The sequence below is a fragment of the Accipiter gentilis genome, chromosome 8, assembly GCF_929443795.1.
Source record: "Accipiter gentilis chromosome 8, bAccGen1.1, whole genome shotgun sequence".
Taxonomy (NCBI): Eukaryota; Metazoa; Chordata; class Aves; order Accipitriformes; family Accipitridae; genus Astur; species Astur gentilis.
In genome coordinates, this window is record NC_064887.1 from 40596580 (window position 1) to 40612540 (window position 15961).

The 15961-nt window shown below is 55.7% G+C and overlaps 2 protein-coding genes and 1 non-coding gene across 3 annotated transcripts; all 3 read right to left on the minus strand.

Moving 5' to 3' along the window:
* On the minus strand, positions 1–6107 carry DAPK3 (death associated protein kinase 3). The gene is made up of 9 exons (XM_049808273.1): positions 6034–6107; positions 5174–5317; positions 3110–3470; positions 2772–2901; positions 2543–2591; positions 2359–2385; positions 2105–2257; positions 1418–1463; positions 1–1194 (listed from the first exon to the last, which is right to left on the minus strand). The coding sequence occupies exons 2-9, from the start codon at positions 5233–5235 to the stop codon at positions 652–654; spliced, it is 1371 nt and encodes a 456-aa protein (XP_049664230.1). The 5' UTR covers positions 5236–5317; positions 6034–6107; the 3' UTR covers positions 1–651.
* A 193-nt stretch (positions 6108–6300) lies between these two features.
* Positions 6301–15822, minus strand: EEF2 (eukaryotic translation elongation factor 2). The gene is made up of 15 exons (XM_049808261.1): positions 15702–15822; positions 14692–14906; positions 13803–13984; positions 13505–13716; positions 12506–12684; positions 12012–12117; positions 11582–11695; positions 11245–11383; positions 10617–10812; positions 10169–10427; positions 9729–9836; positions 9271–9624; positions 8116–8298; positions 7897–8029; positions 6301–6942 (listed from the first exon to the last, which is right to left on the minus strand). Exons 1-15 carry the CDS (start codon positions 15702–15704, stop codon positions 6749–6751), a joined length of 2577 nt encoding a protein of 858 aa, XP_049664218.1. The 5' UTR covers positions 15705–15822; the 3' UTR covers positions 6301–6748.
* On the minus strand, positions 11885–11953 carry LOC126042419 (small nucleolar RNA SNORD37). The gene has a single exon (XR_007507148.1). It is a non-coding gene; the product is annotated as a small nucleolar RNA SNORD37 (small nucleolar RNA).
* Positions 15823–15961: the final 139 nt, after the last annotated feature.

The window sequence follows — 15961 nt, forward strand, 5'->3', positions numbered from 1 at the left end:
CCCGGTGCACGGAAACCTTTATTTTGTTAAAAGGGGGAGCGCCCGGTGGGACCAAGGGCTGGGGTGGGGGACAAGGGGATGCAATACCCCCGGGGAGAATGGGGGATGGCCGGGGTCACCCATGGGGCTGCGGCGTGTTGGACCACACAGGAATCAGTCCTTGGTCATGGCTCACGCGTGGCAGACGCTGAGCTGCTGCGAGGGTTTAGAGGAGGGGTCTCCCCACCAAGCTCCCCCCCACCAGGCAGGGCGCTGCAGCAGCTCGGAGACCCAGGCCCTGGGTGGGATGGGGAGAACTGGTCCCCAAGCCCTGCGGCTGCAAGTGGGGGAGCAGCGAGTGGGAGCACAGGGAACACGTGAACAGCAAGCCAAGCAAGAGCCACAAGCAGAAAGCCAAAACCCAGGTGAGCACAACTCAAGCCCCCTGAAGCAAGGGTCTCCAGAGAGGCACAAGTCCCCGGCACACCTCCGCGAGCCCAGCGGAGCCTGGGAACATTTACCGAAGGCTGTCTGTGGACCAGCTCCTCGGGCAAGCAAGGGGCAGAGCCACTGACGTCCCTTCGGCGCTGCCTGCCACTGCAGGTCGGGCGGGGAATCGAGAAGGACGACCCAACCTCAGCCCAAGGGCAGCTGACCCCAGCACCAGCCGAGCTAGCGGATGCTGCCATCTCCCTCACCGCTCTGCAGCTTCTCCCGCTCAATGGACCACACCAGCTCCTGGACAAACTTCATCTCTGAAGCCACCTGCTTGGCCAACGCCTCGTAGTGGTTCTCTAGCTTTCGGTAACGCCTCTTGAGGCCATTGGCCACCTGTACCACGCTCTTGGTCTCCTCCTGCGCCTGCTTCTTCAGAGCCTCTGTCTTCTGCAGCTCCTGCCGGATCTGGCGGAGGTCCTGGCTGATGCTCTCATTCTCCTCTTTGTACCACGACTCCTTCTCCTCATAGATGGACAGCAGGGCCTCGATGTCCTCCTGGAAGGACTTCTTGTTCCTCTCCAGCTCTCGGAGGCTCTCCTCGGCTGCAGCCACCTCCTCCATGACCTTGGAGAAGCGCTCAAAGTTGATGTACGTGTTGTTTGGTGGCATGCTGGAGTGGGACTTGATGGTATACTCCTTCAGGCGTGTGGTCTTCAGCCGACGGCGCTCAGGCTTCTTGCAGCTGTCTTCATTGCGGACGTTCCTCCTCTTGATCACCTGAGGAGAGGAACAGCCACAGGCATGGGGCGCAGCCGGGACAGTGGGAGCCGGACAGCTTTGGCAACTACCCACAGTCCCCTGGCAGCACAGCCGCCAGCGGCACCAAACCAGCCCCAGCTGGGGGTTGGAAGAGCAGTGGAGAGCTGCTGGTGCGTCAAGACCCACCCCTGACTTCTTGGATGTTTGACACCAAAAAAGTGCTGATTCTTTAACTTCTCACCTTAATCCAAGGGTGTTCCAGGCTTTGAGCAATGGTCATCCGCTTCCTGCAATGACAGCAAGGTTGCAATCAAGGGGCAGAGGCTTTGCTGCCTCTTTCCCTGTTAAAGTCCTGAAAAGGCTGCTCGGATCCTATCACCTTTGGGGCACAGATGAGCCCAGACAAACCCACTGTACTCAGAAGCCACCCCAGACAGGGGCCGCATCCAGCTCCCATGCCCTCAGCCAGCCTTCCAAGAGCAAATACATGCAGAAGAGCCAGCAGCAACCTCCCAACCCATGTCCAATCATGCAGCACCACTGCTCCTGCCCCAGGCCAAGGTTCTGGGTGCTCAGATCAGCCCTTGATCCCTTCCAAACCCCTTTCCCTCCTTTTCAGCCAAGCTGCTGCACTCTCAGGCTGATCCCAGAATTCACCCCATGCCTGACACAGGGGAGAGCCTTTGGTTTCCAGATATCTCACAACACCAAATCCTACAAGCAGCAGTAGGAAAACAGCAGGATAAATGGGATTTATAAACAAGCAGCACAACAGGGATGGGGAAAGGCCTCTGGGCTGGCAGCAGGCAGGCTCAGACCTAAACCCTAGCATGGGCAGGAGATATGGGAGCTGCCTGTACACGGAGGGTCGGGCAGGACGGACTGTCCTCTCTCCCAGGGCCACCCCCAGCTCTGCTCCATCTCTCACTTGGGGTCCTTGACGAGCAGGCGGCGGATGAAGTCCTTGGCCAGCTCACTGGTGTTGCTGAAATACTCCTCATCGAAGTCGTAGTTGACGGCGGATATGTTGGTCAGGGTCTCTTGCTTTGTTTCCCCCAGGAAGGGGGAGGCTCCACTCAGCCTGCAGCGAGAGTAGGTTGTGACACCCCAAAAAGGTGACGGCCCGAGGCGGGGGGACTCGCCCTGCAGTGCCCATCTCCCCCAGACTCCCCTTATACTCACAGGATGTAAGTGATGACCCCGATGCTCCTGGAAGAGAGAGGAAGATGAGGCTGAAGCCCCATGGAGCGCCATCAGTCCCCTCTTCCTGAGCTTTCAGCAAGAGGGGTGATACACCGGCATGACCCCAGTCCCGAGGACCGGCTGCTGGTGCCACTGGAAGGTGCTTGGGAAGGGACTCACTCACCACATGTCGGCCTCCAGCCCCAGGGGTTCATAGTTCACAATTTCTGGGGCTTTAGAAGGAAAGAGGGGAGAAAACAGGCTTATTCTGGGGGAAAGAACCCTGTCCCCATGGACACATCCCAGCAGCTACCCAGCCTGTCGCACCAGGGCTTTGGGCATCTCTCTGGGGTTAAGCCAAAGCTTTCAGAGCCCAGAAGAGCCCCACAGGAACACCGCCAGCCAGGTCTCACCTACAAACTCCGGGGTCCCAAATATATTCTTGAATTCATTCCCAGCTTCAATCTTGTGGGCGATCCCGAAGTCGATGAGTTTGATGCGAGGGTTTGGCACATTCTTGTCCAGCAGCATGATGTTCTCCGGCTGTGGGGGAAAAGGAGCTGGCATTTACCCCCACACGCTCACCCATGAGAGTCTTGTGCTGCCCTGGACTCCTCTCCTCGGAGGAGAGGACGCGTGCCTGAAGCAGGGAGAGATCCCAGAGCCAGCCCCACTGCTCCGCAGGCACCTGAATGCTTGTCCCGGCTCCCCAGCTGCCAAGCACAGAGTGTTTGCACCTCCCAGACCTCACCTTCAAGTCGAAGTGGGCGATGCGCTTGGAGTGCAGGTAGTGCACCCCGTCCAGGATCTGCTTGAGGAACTGGGTGGCCTCCTCCTCTGTCAGGGACTCCTTCTCAGCCAGGAAATCAAAGAGCTCACCACCTGAGACCAGCTCCAGGATCAGCACCACATCTGTCTTGTTCTCGAAGATGTCGTGCAGCGTGATGATGTTGGGGTGCTGAATCTCCCGCAGGATGTCCACCTCCCTCTCGATCTCCTCCCGGCTCACGCCCCGACGGCTGGACGACAGCCGACGCTTCTTGATGAATTTGGCTGCATACTCCAGACCCGTTTTCCTCTCCCGGCATTTTCGTACAATAGCAAACTGGCCGCTGTGGGATGCAGGGACGAGGTGAGGAGATGATTTCCTACATCATACGTGCTGACATGTGCTCGGCAGCGGGGTCAGCACCGGCACAAGGATGAGGGACACTGTGTGCAGGGACGCTGCGCTGCACAGGAGGACACATGGTTTTGCCCAGGACTGCCAGGAATCAGGGTCCTCCCATACACGGCTGATCATGCCCACCTGCTCCCAACACACTCCCAGGATTTACACATCCTGGTACCGCCAGAGCAGGCGTGTAAACCCCAGTGCTGCCCGGGATGGAGGAAAGAAATTCTTCCCAGGGACGCAGCAGCTGCTGACACTCTGTGGGCTGTTCTGGTGCTGCTGTGACTGCTGGGGGCGTGAGATGCTCATCAGCCCCCGTTTCCAGCCAGAAGCCCCCAGGCTGCTCCCAAGAGAGAACCCCAGAGCCCAGTGGTCCCAGGGGACCATAAAGCTTTGATAGGGAAGGTGGGTGCAGGGGTGGAAATGGCTGAAATAAGAGTAACCGACACTTCAAAGCATGCTTGGGTCAGGGGCCGGGAGGAGGCAGGGTTCCGGGCATCGACAAGCACTTCAGAGAGCTGGGTTCTGCCAACACCGGCATTGCTGCTACGGCAGGATCCCAACCCTTGTCCCTTCCCTCCACGGCCGAGCCCCCTGCCGCCCCTCTGCCAGGATCCACAAGGGCCCCTCAACACCTTCCCCTCCCAGAGGACCGGATCTGTCCCACGTCCCCACGCTGCTCCCTCCCCGCTGCCTCGGCCATTGGCCATCCCTGCCAGCACACGATGACGTGCAGTCCCCGTCACCGGCCTCCGTCACTGGCCTCCGCGCACACCCGGACCCAAGACTTCTTTATACGTCCGGGGCCACCCACAACTCCCCCCGGGGCACAGACCAGCCTTGCCCAGGTGGGATCCAGCCCCCGGGCACCACATCCGTCCCCATGGCTCACACCGGACCAGAGCTACAGCACAGCCCTGAAGGCAAAGGGGACCCAGAGCAAGCCCCTGGAAGCTCCCCTTCTTTAAAAAAAAACACTAAAACCACCCAAAATGTTTTCGCTGCACAATTATTTCCCACTGCCCAAGAAGGAGCACCCCCAGGGAGCCCTGTACCCAGGCAGCCATGGCTGCAGCAGACCCCGAGTCCCGGAGTGCCGGCATGGGGCTGGCGTGGCTGAGGCAGCGCTGGAGGATCCAAACCCAGCCCACACCCCCCCACCGCCGCCGCCTTTGCATCCCGGATGATTAAATCCCATTTGCATGCAGTGATTCACCCCCAGATCTGTCCCGCAGGCGCAGAACCGGGCGGCAGCAACCGAGAAGGGCCGGAAGACGCCAGCACCAGCCCGGCAGCCCTGGCCAAACACGGACAGGATGGGAGCTCTGCAGGGAGCTGCTAGGCCTGCCCTGATATAGGGTAGAGTTAAACGCTAATTAACCCTGGTTTTTTTAATAGAGAGCTGCTAGAGGTGCCTGGCTCTCAGTACAGCACCTGGCCCGCAGACCCACTGCCTGCAGGTAGCCACAGAGGTGGCACAGCGGATGTTACCGTCACGGGGACACCACGAGGGCTGCAGCAGGCGGGTGAAGCTCCCGGCCCGGTGCATGGGCAAAGGGCGCAGCCACGGAAGCCCCCAGTGCTTGGGCAAGGGGTACAGCCATGGAAGCCCCCCCGGGAGCACGGTGGGATATCACTCACCTGCCCAGCTCTTCCCCCATCTCATAGAAGTCCTCCACGCTCTCCTGCCGGAAGGTGGACATGGCTGCAGGGCCCTCACGGAGCTGAAACCGCCCCGACCCTGCGAGCGGAGGGGGATACTGGGGGGCAGCCAGGGATCAGCACCTGCAGCACCAAAAATGGGGGTTTATGCCCTGGGAGCCACAGGCCAACACCAACAACAGATCTGCTGTGGCAGCTCGGGGCCAGGACCCAGCATGGAGACCCCATCCCCCCACGGCGACAGAGGGCAGGGACCCCCAAAGCAGTGCAGCCCCACACCGTCCTGTGCTGTGGGGCAGCCAGGGCTGAGCTGCATCCCAGGGACACCCCCCCGGTCTTATCATCCCCCAAGGCCTGTGAGAACCCCCCACCCACCCTGGCCCTGATGGGGACACCCTGGAGGGAGAGAGAAGGGAATAGGGGCGGTGGCTGGCTGGGCCCCAGGCTTGTGGGCCATGCTTGATCCCAAACCTCTTGTCACTGCAGCCAGCGACACCCGGCTGTGGTGGAGGGACCCCCCCAAAAACGTCCAGCGACACCCCGCTGCCCCCCCCCCGCCCCATAGCCTCCACACACCCCCATCCCGATCTCCCACTGCCCCACAACCCCCCATTCCACAGCCCCCCCCCATCCCAATCCCCCCACAATCCCTCCCTACCCCACAGGCCCCACACAAACACCCCCCCCCCCCCATCCCTCACAACCTCCCACCCGGCCAAATTCAGGCCGTCTCCCGCTCCCACAGACCCCTAAACTCCCTCCTCACCCCACAACCCCAACCCCACAGCCCCTTCCCGCCCCACATCCCACACACAAATATTCCCCCCCCCCCCCCAAACCTGGGCCGCCGCCGCCGCCCGCGTCGCCGCCGCCGCATTCCACCACTGCTGCCGGCTCCGCCCACTTTTTTTTTGCTCCGCCCACTCTCCGCGCGACGCCCCGCCCCGCCTAGCGGCGGGGCGGGGCGTCGCGCGGAGAGTGGGCGGAGCGCGCTGGTGTTACCCACCCACCCCCACACCCCGTAGCACCGTTTCTCCGCTAGGTCCTCCCGCCCGCAAGGGGGCGCCCTATTTTCACCTGGGAAAGCAGCCCCCAAAGCACATCGATCACCATTATCCAATTTTTATTAATTCCAGTGGCACTAATACAGGCGGGCGATGGGCACGACGGACAGTCACACTGCAGGCTGGCTTCCTCCTTCCCCCTTTCCTCATTTTGCATCGTTTTTACCCCAGTTTGGAGAGAAATGGAAGGAGTGTAGCCCCTCCTCTCCCTCCGACCTTCTCCAAAACTGCTTTTTGAGTCAAATAAATACAGAATTGGGCAAATCTAGTGGAAATGTTTTAGTTACAATGGCAAAGATGAGTCATGTGCAACACAGAAACCTATAAGGCTTTTTCCCCCCCCCCTCCCCCTCATTTAAAGTCTCAAATCTCTATGAAACCGATTAATTAACAATGCAAAGAGATGGTGGTCACGGGCATCTCCCCCTTTGCGTGGGCCTTAACGCTAATTTAATTAATTCTCCCCTCCCCAAGAGTCCAACGAGTTTAATTAGAGTTTGTCGAGGAAGTTGTCGAGGGCGGGGATGCCTTCCTTCAGCCCTTTGCGTTTGCGGGTCTCGGCCACCACCTGGCAAGGACGGCTGGCGCTGTCGAAGGGATCCCCGGGCAGGATCTGCCAGTGGTCGAAGACGCACTGGGGGAAAGCCTGGCCTCCCGTGTTGGACCTTAAATCCGCTGTAAAACCTGCGAGGAAGAAGAAAAGGGGTGAGATGGAAAGGGGAATGGGTGTAATTCGGCATCATTTCTAGCAGAAGCCATGTGCTGGGCCACCAATGACACATCTAGAGCAAAGGGATCCAGAGCAGCACCCAAAAGCCCACAGAGATGGCAACCCCAGGGCACCTCTCCCAGGGGAACAGTTAGGAGTTGGGGTTGGAGAAGAGAAGGGGCCGGGGAGACCTCACTGCAGCCTCTCCCAACTTCAAGGGGGCTCAGAAGATGGGGGCAGACTCTTCAGTAGAGGCTGTAACAGCAGGACAAGGGGTAATGGTTTTAAACCAAAAGAGGGGAAATTCAGACTAGGTGCAAGGAAGACTTTTTTTTTTTTTTTTTTTTTTTTTTTACGATGAGGGTGGAGAAACACTGGCACAGGTTGCCCAGAGAGGTTGTGGATGCCCCATCCCTGGAAACATTCACGGTCAGGTTGGACGGGGCTCTGAGCAACCTGCTCTAGTCAAAGGCATCCCTGCTCATGGCCGGGGATTGGACTAGGTGACCTTGAAAGGTCCCTTCCCACCCAAACCATTCTGTGATGTCACTCTCTTTTCCCAAGTAAGAAGTGGTGGGACAAGAGGAAACAGCCTCAAGTTGCGCCAGGGGAGGTTTAGATTGGGTATCGGGATGAATTTCTTCACCAAAAGGGCTGTCAAGCACTGGAACAGGCTGCCCAGGGAAAGGGTTGAGCCACCATCCCTGGAGGCAGTTGAAGGACGCATAGGTGGCACCAAGGGACAGGTTTAGTGGACTTGACAGCGTTAACAGTTGAGCTCAATCTTAAAGGTCTTCTCCAGCCTAAATGATTCTACAATCATGGTCAGAGAGCTGGACACAAAGGATCCCCCCTCCTTCCCAGGGGTGGCACCAAGCTCCTGGGAGCTGCCGCACACCCAGGGGAGTGCCCGGGACCAGCGCACTCACCAAAGGACTCGTTGACAGGCAAGTAGGCCTTGACCACAAACATGGGGGTGCCGGCCACCTGGGTCTCCTCAAACACGTGGCCACGTTTCCTGTTCAGCACGCCGTAGATGCCACCCACCACCTGCTCCGGGCACTGCAAGAGAGAAGTGTCAGGACCACAAACCACCCGCTCATGTTTTCTTCACACAGGGTTTTCTGGGCTGAGGAGAGGTTCCTCACCTGGATTTCCACAAGGTAGATGGGCTCCATGAGCCTGGGCTGAGCAGTGAGCACACAGGCGTACAGACATCTCCTGGCAGTGGGAATGATCTGTCCACCTCCGCGGTGGATGGCATCGGCATGCAGGGTGACATCATGCACATCAAAACGCACGGCACGCATGTTCTCCTCGCACAGGACCCCCTGGAAAAGCAGAGCAAGGGGTCAGCCAACACCCTGTCAGGGGACAGCTGGTGTTCCCTACCAGAAGGCTCCAGCCCCTCAGCTTATGGGCATTCCTTGGAAGTAGGTTCCAGAGCAGGAAGCACAAGAGCCCAACTTGGCAGAGCAAGGAGCCATGCAGCAAGTCATCTCCCTTGCCTAGGGCCCAAGAGCCAGCTGCTCCTGCCACCAAGTCACCACTGCAGCTCCTCCGAGAAGGCTGCAAGCACTGAAACCAATTCTTAGCAGTAGCTTCACGCCACAGCTCCAAGGCTCACATCAGCAGCAGGAGTGCCGACACATTATTTATGTTGCTGCGTAAGAACCCAAGAATTTGGCCAGCAAAAGAAGTTTTTCACACTACTGGGACAAAAAAAAAGTTGATGGCATGGCATCATCTTCTTCAGACTAACACTAACTTAAAAAAAAGGAAATAGGAAAAAAAACCCTCTCCTGTTGCTGTTCCCAGTCTACCTGCTAACTTGTTATTTTGGAGTCATCTCCCATCTAGTCCTGAAAAAATAATTGGTAAACAAGGCCAGATCTTTGCTGAGGCTCTCGGAGCAACTTTCATTTTCTTTTGATGCCAGTCATGTTATTCATCTTAGTAGTTTCTGTCCCTGCTGTTGCATTCTGCTCTCAGAAAAGCTTTTAATAAGCTTTTAAATTTTTTTTTAAGTATGTGTTGCCATGATGATTTTTGATGCAGTCCTGGGAGAAAGATTTTTGTCCTGAGGTTGTGTTTTGTGATAAACCGATAATGACATCTTCACTCCAGCTGTCACCGAGTTTCATTTATCCTAAAAGATCCTTCCAAGTTACGAATGTGTTGCACTGTACGTGACAGGTTTTCCCCGAAACGTCTTTGAAAAGAAAGCTGTTTATGATGCTGCACACCACCTGCCCCGAATCGATCCCAGCCCCACTATAACCAGAGCCACGCACTGCCCCTACCTCCTTTGTCGCCCACTGGAAGCCAGCCACCACGCTGTCCTTGATCTCGTTCAGGTACTGCACTCCCTTGGTGATGTCGGTCAGGATGTTGGGACCGGTGCCGTCGGGACCAAAGCACCAGATTTTCCTGGCTTCGGTGACATCCCACTCGTACTTCTCAGCCAGGTAACGAGCTCGTTGCTTCAGCTCCTGACGAGCAGAGACCTCACCCTTGTCAATATCTTCAGCCAAGCCATCTGGGAAGGGCCGAGCCTTCATGTACAGCCTGTTGTGTTTGTTGGGGGACTTGGAAAGGCACATCACGTTGGATTCCTCACTGACTGTTTCACGGTATGACACAACAGGATCTGATTTCTGTGGTGACGAAGAGCAGAGAACAGTGATGCACCAACCAAACCACAGCTCACCAGATACCTGCTCAGAGCTCACCAACAGCTCTGCCACTGCAGCCCTTCTACCTTAATAGGAATGCACGCATGGTCCTCTTCCAGATCCTTCAGGCAGATCTCCAAGTGCAGCTCCCCTGCACCAGCAATGATGTGCTCCCCAGACTCCTCAATGATGCACTGAAAAGAGCATTTATACAGCAGGTGAGGCTTTCGACTGCAATGCAACAAAAGCTCTCGTACATAAAATAAAATACCAGTGACTGTCTCTGATTTTTGTCTTTGACTCACAGAGATACTTTTACATGCTCTTCCCACTGATCTGGGGATGACTCAGCACCAACCCCAAGGTGAAACACAGTATTCCTTCCCATTCTGGTAGGGCTGGGACCGATACTCAATTCAGGATACTTCTGCCAGCACCCCCAGTGCAATCATGATTAGAGGCAGAAGCCTCCTGTGCCAGCAGGACCAAGGTTTCTCCTGTCCCTGAAACCATTTTGGATATTCACCTGCACCATAGGGTCAGACTTGGCAAGACGCTTCAGTCCCTCGACCAGCTTGGGCAGGTCAGCTGGGTTCTTGGCTTCAACAGCCACACGCACAACAGGGCTGACACTGAACTTCATGACTCTCATGTTGTGAGCGTGCTCAAAGGTGGTGATGGTTCCAGTCTTCACAAGGAACTGGTCGACACCAACCAGACCAACAATGTTTCCACAAGGCACGTCCTCAATGGGTTCAACATAGCGGCCCATCATGAGAATGGTCCTGGTGAGAGAGGAAGTTGTTTTAATGAGGTATGAAAGAGGCAGCCCCACCAGGCAGTATCCTGGAGTTCAGTAGCAGACTTGAAGTCCACAGCCAAGCACCTTGCCTGGCCTCAGAGACGAGAAGAGACCCAACACAGTACTAGAACCACAAATCTGAACCACAGAGTACACCCCAGCCAGGACTGACCTTTGAATTGGCTTCAGATACAGATCCTCCTTCTTGCCAGGTGTGTAGTTTGGTCCCATGATTCTGACTTTCAAGCCAGTAGAGACGAGACCAGAGAAGACACGTCCAAAAGCGTAGAAACGTCCCTTGTCAGAGGTTGGCACCATTTTAGAGATGTACATCATCAGGGGGCCTTTGGGGTCACAGTTCTTAATACCTGGGAGGAGGGAGAGAGATCTACTTAGTTCAGTACCGTTTCCCCCATTTGGTATACACGCCCTGTCCCCTCAACTCACCCCAAATCCCAACACGAGACCTGCACCCACTATTGTCCCAGTCCCTTCACTTCTGTCCGGATAGCTGGCCAGCCCACCAGAGAAAAAGACTGCATCAATCACCGAGAGATCCTTTCAACAAATACAAGCTCAGCCTGAGCCCTTGACATATACCCCAGCTACTCTCCAGTCATTTAGGTTGCTCAGTACTCCTGAGCAAAGCTCGTAAGCTTGTTTCATCCACACTACAAAAGCTACAGAATCAAGAATTACAGTAGCTACCCAGCTGTGTACTTGGAGAACAAGATGGCTACAGGTGTGCTGGAGCACTTATGTGAAGGGATGCCTGGCAGCAAAGCAGCAACTCATCATACCTATGGCAGCCTCATCATCAGGGGGTCCCTCGTAGAGCAGCTCACAGCGGTACTTCTGGGCTGTGACAGGAGAAGGCAGGTGAATAGTGATCATCTGCAGCAGGGCATCTCCGGCAGGCAGCCACCGCCTCATCACGGCCTGAGCAGAGATCAGAGAAGCAAGACCCAGTCAGATTGTTCACAACCTGGCAGTTAACCTTCCCTTGCCCCCCCAGCCTCCAAGCTGCCAACAGCACCTTCCCACCCAAGCAGTGTTAGTAGCCACTCAGTAAGTTGACCCAGTTGGAGCTACACAGTCACGCATCTCCTCCCCACAGACACTTCAGATCAATCTCACCTTCAGCAGGGGTTTGCCCTCTTTGTCCTTATCTTCACTGTCAAGCTTGATGTCCAGTTTCTCAATCAGTTTAGCCGCCTCCTCTTTCTTGAAGTTCATGATTGCATCGAAAACCTGGAACAACAGCAGCAGTTATGAATTTTGCCAGTGACCCAGTTTGAAGCAGCAGCACAAGTGTCTCTAAAAGAATCTCTGTTCTTGCTCATCACCCAGTTGAATCCATTTGGAGGCTCAGACACATACTTGCCTGCACAATATCTACTACCAGGCTCCCTGCCCACACAGAGTAATGAGTTAGGCTTGTGTCAGATATTTAAATTTCTTCAATCAGACAAGTCAGGTCAAAGTGAAGAAATTTTCCATCATCACTCACTGTAACTGAATCAGAGAGCATAAGGCATCAGCAAGGGCTAAACACTAGAGAACTCACCTTGAAGATGGGGTCAAGGATGAGCTGGCAGAAGGTCCTGGGCAGTTTCTTTCCATCAGGGCTGGTAGCAGATTTGCTGAACTTGCCAGTAGCAGGATCAAAATATCTGGAGAAAGAATTGAGTCAGACAAGTATCAACACTCAGTTCAGCTACAGAAACACGACTTGTTTTGCTTGCTCCAGCCAGAAGAAGGAGCCACTCAGTAAGAACCGTCTTCATACGCTCCCCCATCACCCTCAGGTTTTCAGAGCTCACCAAAAAATGCATTAAACCCATGTTGCCAAATCACTGTCCCCTCCCCATTTATCTGGGTGTTTCCTACTCTGCAAAGATTTCATGGGAAAGTTCTTTTGCTAGCACCTGCACCAAGTCATTGAGCCAGGGCCATAAGCAGGCACAACCACCTCCTCCCTCCTTACCAATCTTATACAGTATCAGGTTGCAGCCACACAGAGCTGATTTGGAATTAAAATCAACAGCCACGATTCCTCACCTGTCTCCCCACAGCTTCTTCATCATGTCTTCTACTTTCTTGGCACGCTCAGATGGATTCAGCTGGGCATCACCCTTGGCAGCGAACTTTGCAACGTACATTTCAGCAAACTGTTTCAGAGTGAAAGCCCAGCCATGCAGGCCAGAACCAAAGCCAACAGTACCAAGCACCGGATCAATCTGAAAGGGAACAGGAGAGCTGGGTTACAGAAGGACAGCAACAGGTCCTACAGGCACGGAGCGTTACAGCAGTCAGCCTACTCCGTCCCAAACACCGCTTAAGTACAAGAAAAGTTTGAAGATGGAGCTTCAGGACTATGGGACTCTCGAGCAGTTCTGTGACAGCCTGGCCACACCCCCACCATTTTAGCTTTGTAGCGCAGAACTAGATCGGTTTTTCATCACTTTGACCAACTACATACTCAAGACAGCTCAGCAGCTGTGCAGATTTGTGTGCAGGTAAGATTCCTGTGCTTCACGGGGAGGATCAGCAATACAGGAAAACCTGCAGCATGCAGGAGAATGCTCAACGGGATCAAAGCGCAAGCTTTTTTCTCAGAACCAAAAGCCCTGCTCGATACCCAGGAACCCAGCAGGGAGCAGTGCTCGGAGCGCAGGGACTGGCAAACACCTACTGGCCTTCCATTTCAGAAGACAGCCGGGGGAGGGATGCTGCGTAGGAGCCTAGGATCTCGCATCACCTGACATCACAGATGTGATGTGGGCAAGAAGGTGTCCTACAAAACAAGGGCACCCTTGGTAAAGAGAGAAAATACTTTCTTGTATTTATAGTCTTTATTTGTTCAAGCCTTGAACTACCAGAAGATTTCAGAGAAAAGCTAGCGAGAGCTCCAAACCAGCGCAAGCTTGGGTAGTATGGGCATCTGTTATTCTACTCTCACTTCTCTACTTGAGATAGGAAAGAACGACTAAGGAGGCAACTGCCTCCTCTCGCTAAAGGGGATTATTTCCAACACAGCATTCGCAGCCTCCCACTTACCATGATATTTCCCATGGGGCCACTTTCTCCTTCTCCATACGTGGAGATAATGACGTTCACGTTTTCCACAATGCGCTGGAAGGTCTGGTACAGCTCTTCTGGCTCCAGCTGCAGCTCCAGCAGTGCTCGGTCCATCTTGTTCATCATCAGGACAGGCTTGATCCTCTCAGCAATGGCCTGACGCAGCACAGTCTCTGTCTGCACGCACACGCCTGCCAAACACAGGGGAATTAATTATCCTTGTTTTCCAACTCGCCCAGCACACATTCCAGTTGCATATGGCTGCAGAAAACCTTACCAGAGACACAGTCTACAACAACCAGGGCACCATCAGTGACACGAAGAGCAGCAGTGACCTCTGAAGAGAAGTCCACGTGCCCAGGAGAGTCAATCAGATTGATCAAGAAACCAGAACCATCCTTGCTCTGCTTGATGAAGGCCAAATCATTTTCAGAGAGCTCATAAAATAGGGAAATAGCTCTGAAATAGAAGAAAAACTATTAAAGTTATTATCTACACGTTACTCCTCCCCAATGCTTAGAAACAGCCTTTTATCCCACACAGACAGCTTTGCCTGGGCTTAAGGATTTCCTGAAGCGTATTCCTGGGAGGCCAGTGTGGGAGATAACCAGGAGCGCAGGCTAAAATCTGCCCTTCCTACAGTCTTCTGAAATCATAAACTCTTCTGACTCCATGCAATTTAAAGCACCCAAAGAGGGTTCCATTTCTTTCAAACAAGGATTTATGCTTTTTCTACTTGGCCCAACCACCTTTTCAATCCCTTTTCATGCCCCTCAGGGTCCTCAAACCACCCATGGTGACACAACCACCAGGTACGTCACCAGAGATGCTCCCAAAACAGTCTCTGCACCGCATCCACGGGACTCCAGCGGACATCAGCCACATCCAACAGTCCCAGTGTTAAAATGGAAGGCTGAAGCTCCTGCTGCACATCTGTTTCCCAGTAGCCCCCAAGGTAGTGCTCCGTGATTCACCAGAAGCCAATCAGTACTTGCTCTTTCATTTAAGCAATCCTCACGAGCAAGAGATGAGCTTCTGAACTAGACTAGAGAAAGCCTGACGCCGTCTTCTTTCATCTCACAAACAAGCCAGTGCAGGACTCAAAGCCCCCTGAGCTCAGACCATGCAGTAGGAGCACAGAAGTGGCATGAAGGCAGGGAACTCACGTTGATTTGATGGTAATGCACCGTTCCTGCTCATCCTTTCTTGTGTCGGTGAAACGGGTCTCCCCCGCACGGGCAGAGGCGATGATACCAGCTTTGCATACCAGAGAATCAGTCAAGGTTGACTTGCCATGATCAACGTGGGCAATCACAGACATGTTTCTGATGTTGGCCTTTTTGTCCATGATGGCCCGTATCTGGTCTACTGTGAAGTTCACCTTGAAGAATGAGAGAAGGGGGCGGGGGAAAAACACAGGGTATATAGAAACGGCTTTGGCAATCCCGAGAAGCCTGACCAAAGCCACAAATACCTGCCATAGTCACAGCAACATCAATTCTGCCTGTGCAGGCCATGTTACAAGACAACCTACGGCAAGGGCACCACAGACACCGGCGTTACAAGCAGAGCAGCCTGGGCCCTGCAGCCCAAGCACCCAGCGCGCTCGTCTCCGGCTCAGTGTCCTACAAACTGCGGCAGCGTCAACGGTTCCTGGAGGCAAACCCCCACTAAAACCGAACCCTCGTTCGGCCGCTGTTTCCTAGCGGGTGGGTGACAGCCCGGTGCGCCGCTATGATTGCCCCCGCCCGGGCCGCAGCGTTACATAAGGCAACCGCTGGCCACCGCAAAGGCCCATTCCCGACGTCAACACCACCCCGGTGCCACATCACCGCCGCCGCTCCCCCTCCCCGTGCGGCAGGCTCCACCGGCACGGCCACGGCAGCCCCGGCACCGGGAAAGCAGGGCCCTACGGGGGCTGGCACAGACCCCCAGGGCCGCCGAGCCCCACAAGCCAGGCAAGGGCCCCGAGTCCCACCGGGGACAGTCCCCTCCCCCCCCCCGGCACGCTTTCCAGCCCCACCCCTCTCCCCTCAGCAGCAGCCCAACCCGGCCCGGCAGGCCCCTACCGCGGCCGCAAACCCCCCGGCCCTCCCAGGGCAGCCATCCCCACCGACGCTGCGAGCGCGGTACCCGCTCACTCCCCTCGGGGTAGCGGCAGGACGCGGGATCTCACCATGGTGGCGGATGGCGGTGGATTCTCCGGGGCGGGGGGGTTACAGCAATGGCGGCGGCGACAGCCCTGTCTCGCTGGCGAGCGCAGAGCGGGCGGAAGAGAACGCTGACGTCAACCGCCCCCTTCTTATACGACGGCGCCGGCCGGGGGGCGGAACCTGCGCAGCCGGCACCCAGGGCGCATGCGCCGCCGTGCCTCTCTGGCCCTCTGCGGCCGGTATGCTCTATGGTTGGGAGGTTTATTCCGCCGGGGCGGGACCA

Coding starts and splice junctions, on each gene's coding strand:
- DAPK3 (XM_049808273.1), bottom strand. CDS start 5,235: ATGTCCACCTTCCGGCAGGAGAGCGTGGAGGACTTCTATGAGATGGGG. Junction 2,592..2,771: donor TGGGACCCCGGAGTTTGTAG/GTGAGACCTGGC, acceptor TTCCTTCTAAAG/CCCCAGAAATTGTGAACTAT. Junction 2,258..2,358: donor GGGGTCATCACTTACATCCT/GTGAGTATAAGG, acceptor CTCTCGCTGCAG/GCTGAGTGGAGCCTCCCCCT.
- EEF2 (XM_049808261.1), bottom strand. Junction 11,696..12,011: donor TCCTTGACCCCATCTTCAAG/GTGAGTTCTCTA, acceptor CTGTTGTTCCAG/GTTTTCGATGCAATCATGAA. Junction 9,837..10,168: donor AGTCTGACCCTATGGTGCAG/GTGAATATCCAA, acceptor TGCTCTTTTCAG/TGCATCATTGAGGAGTCTGG.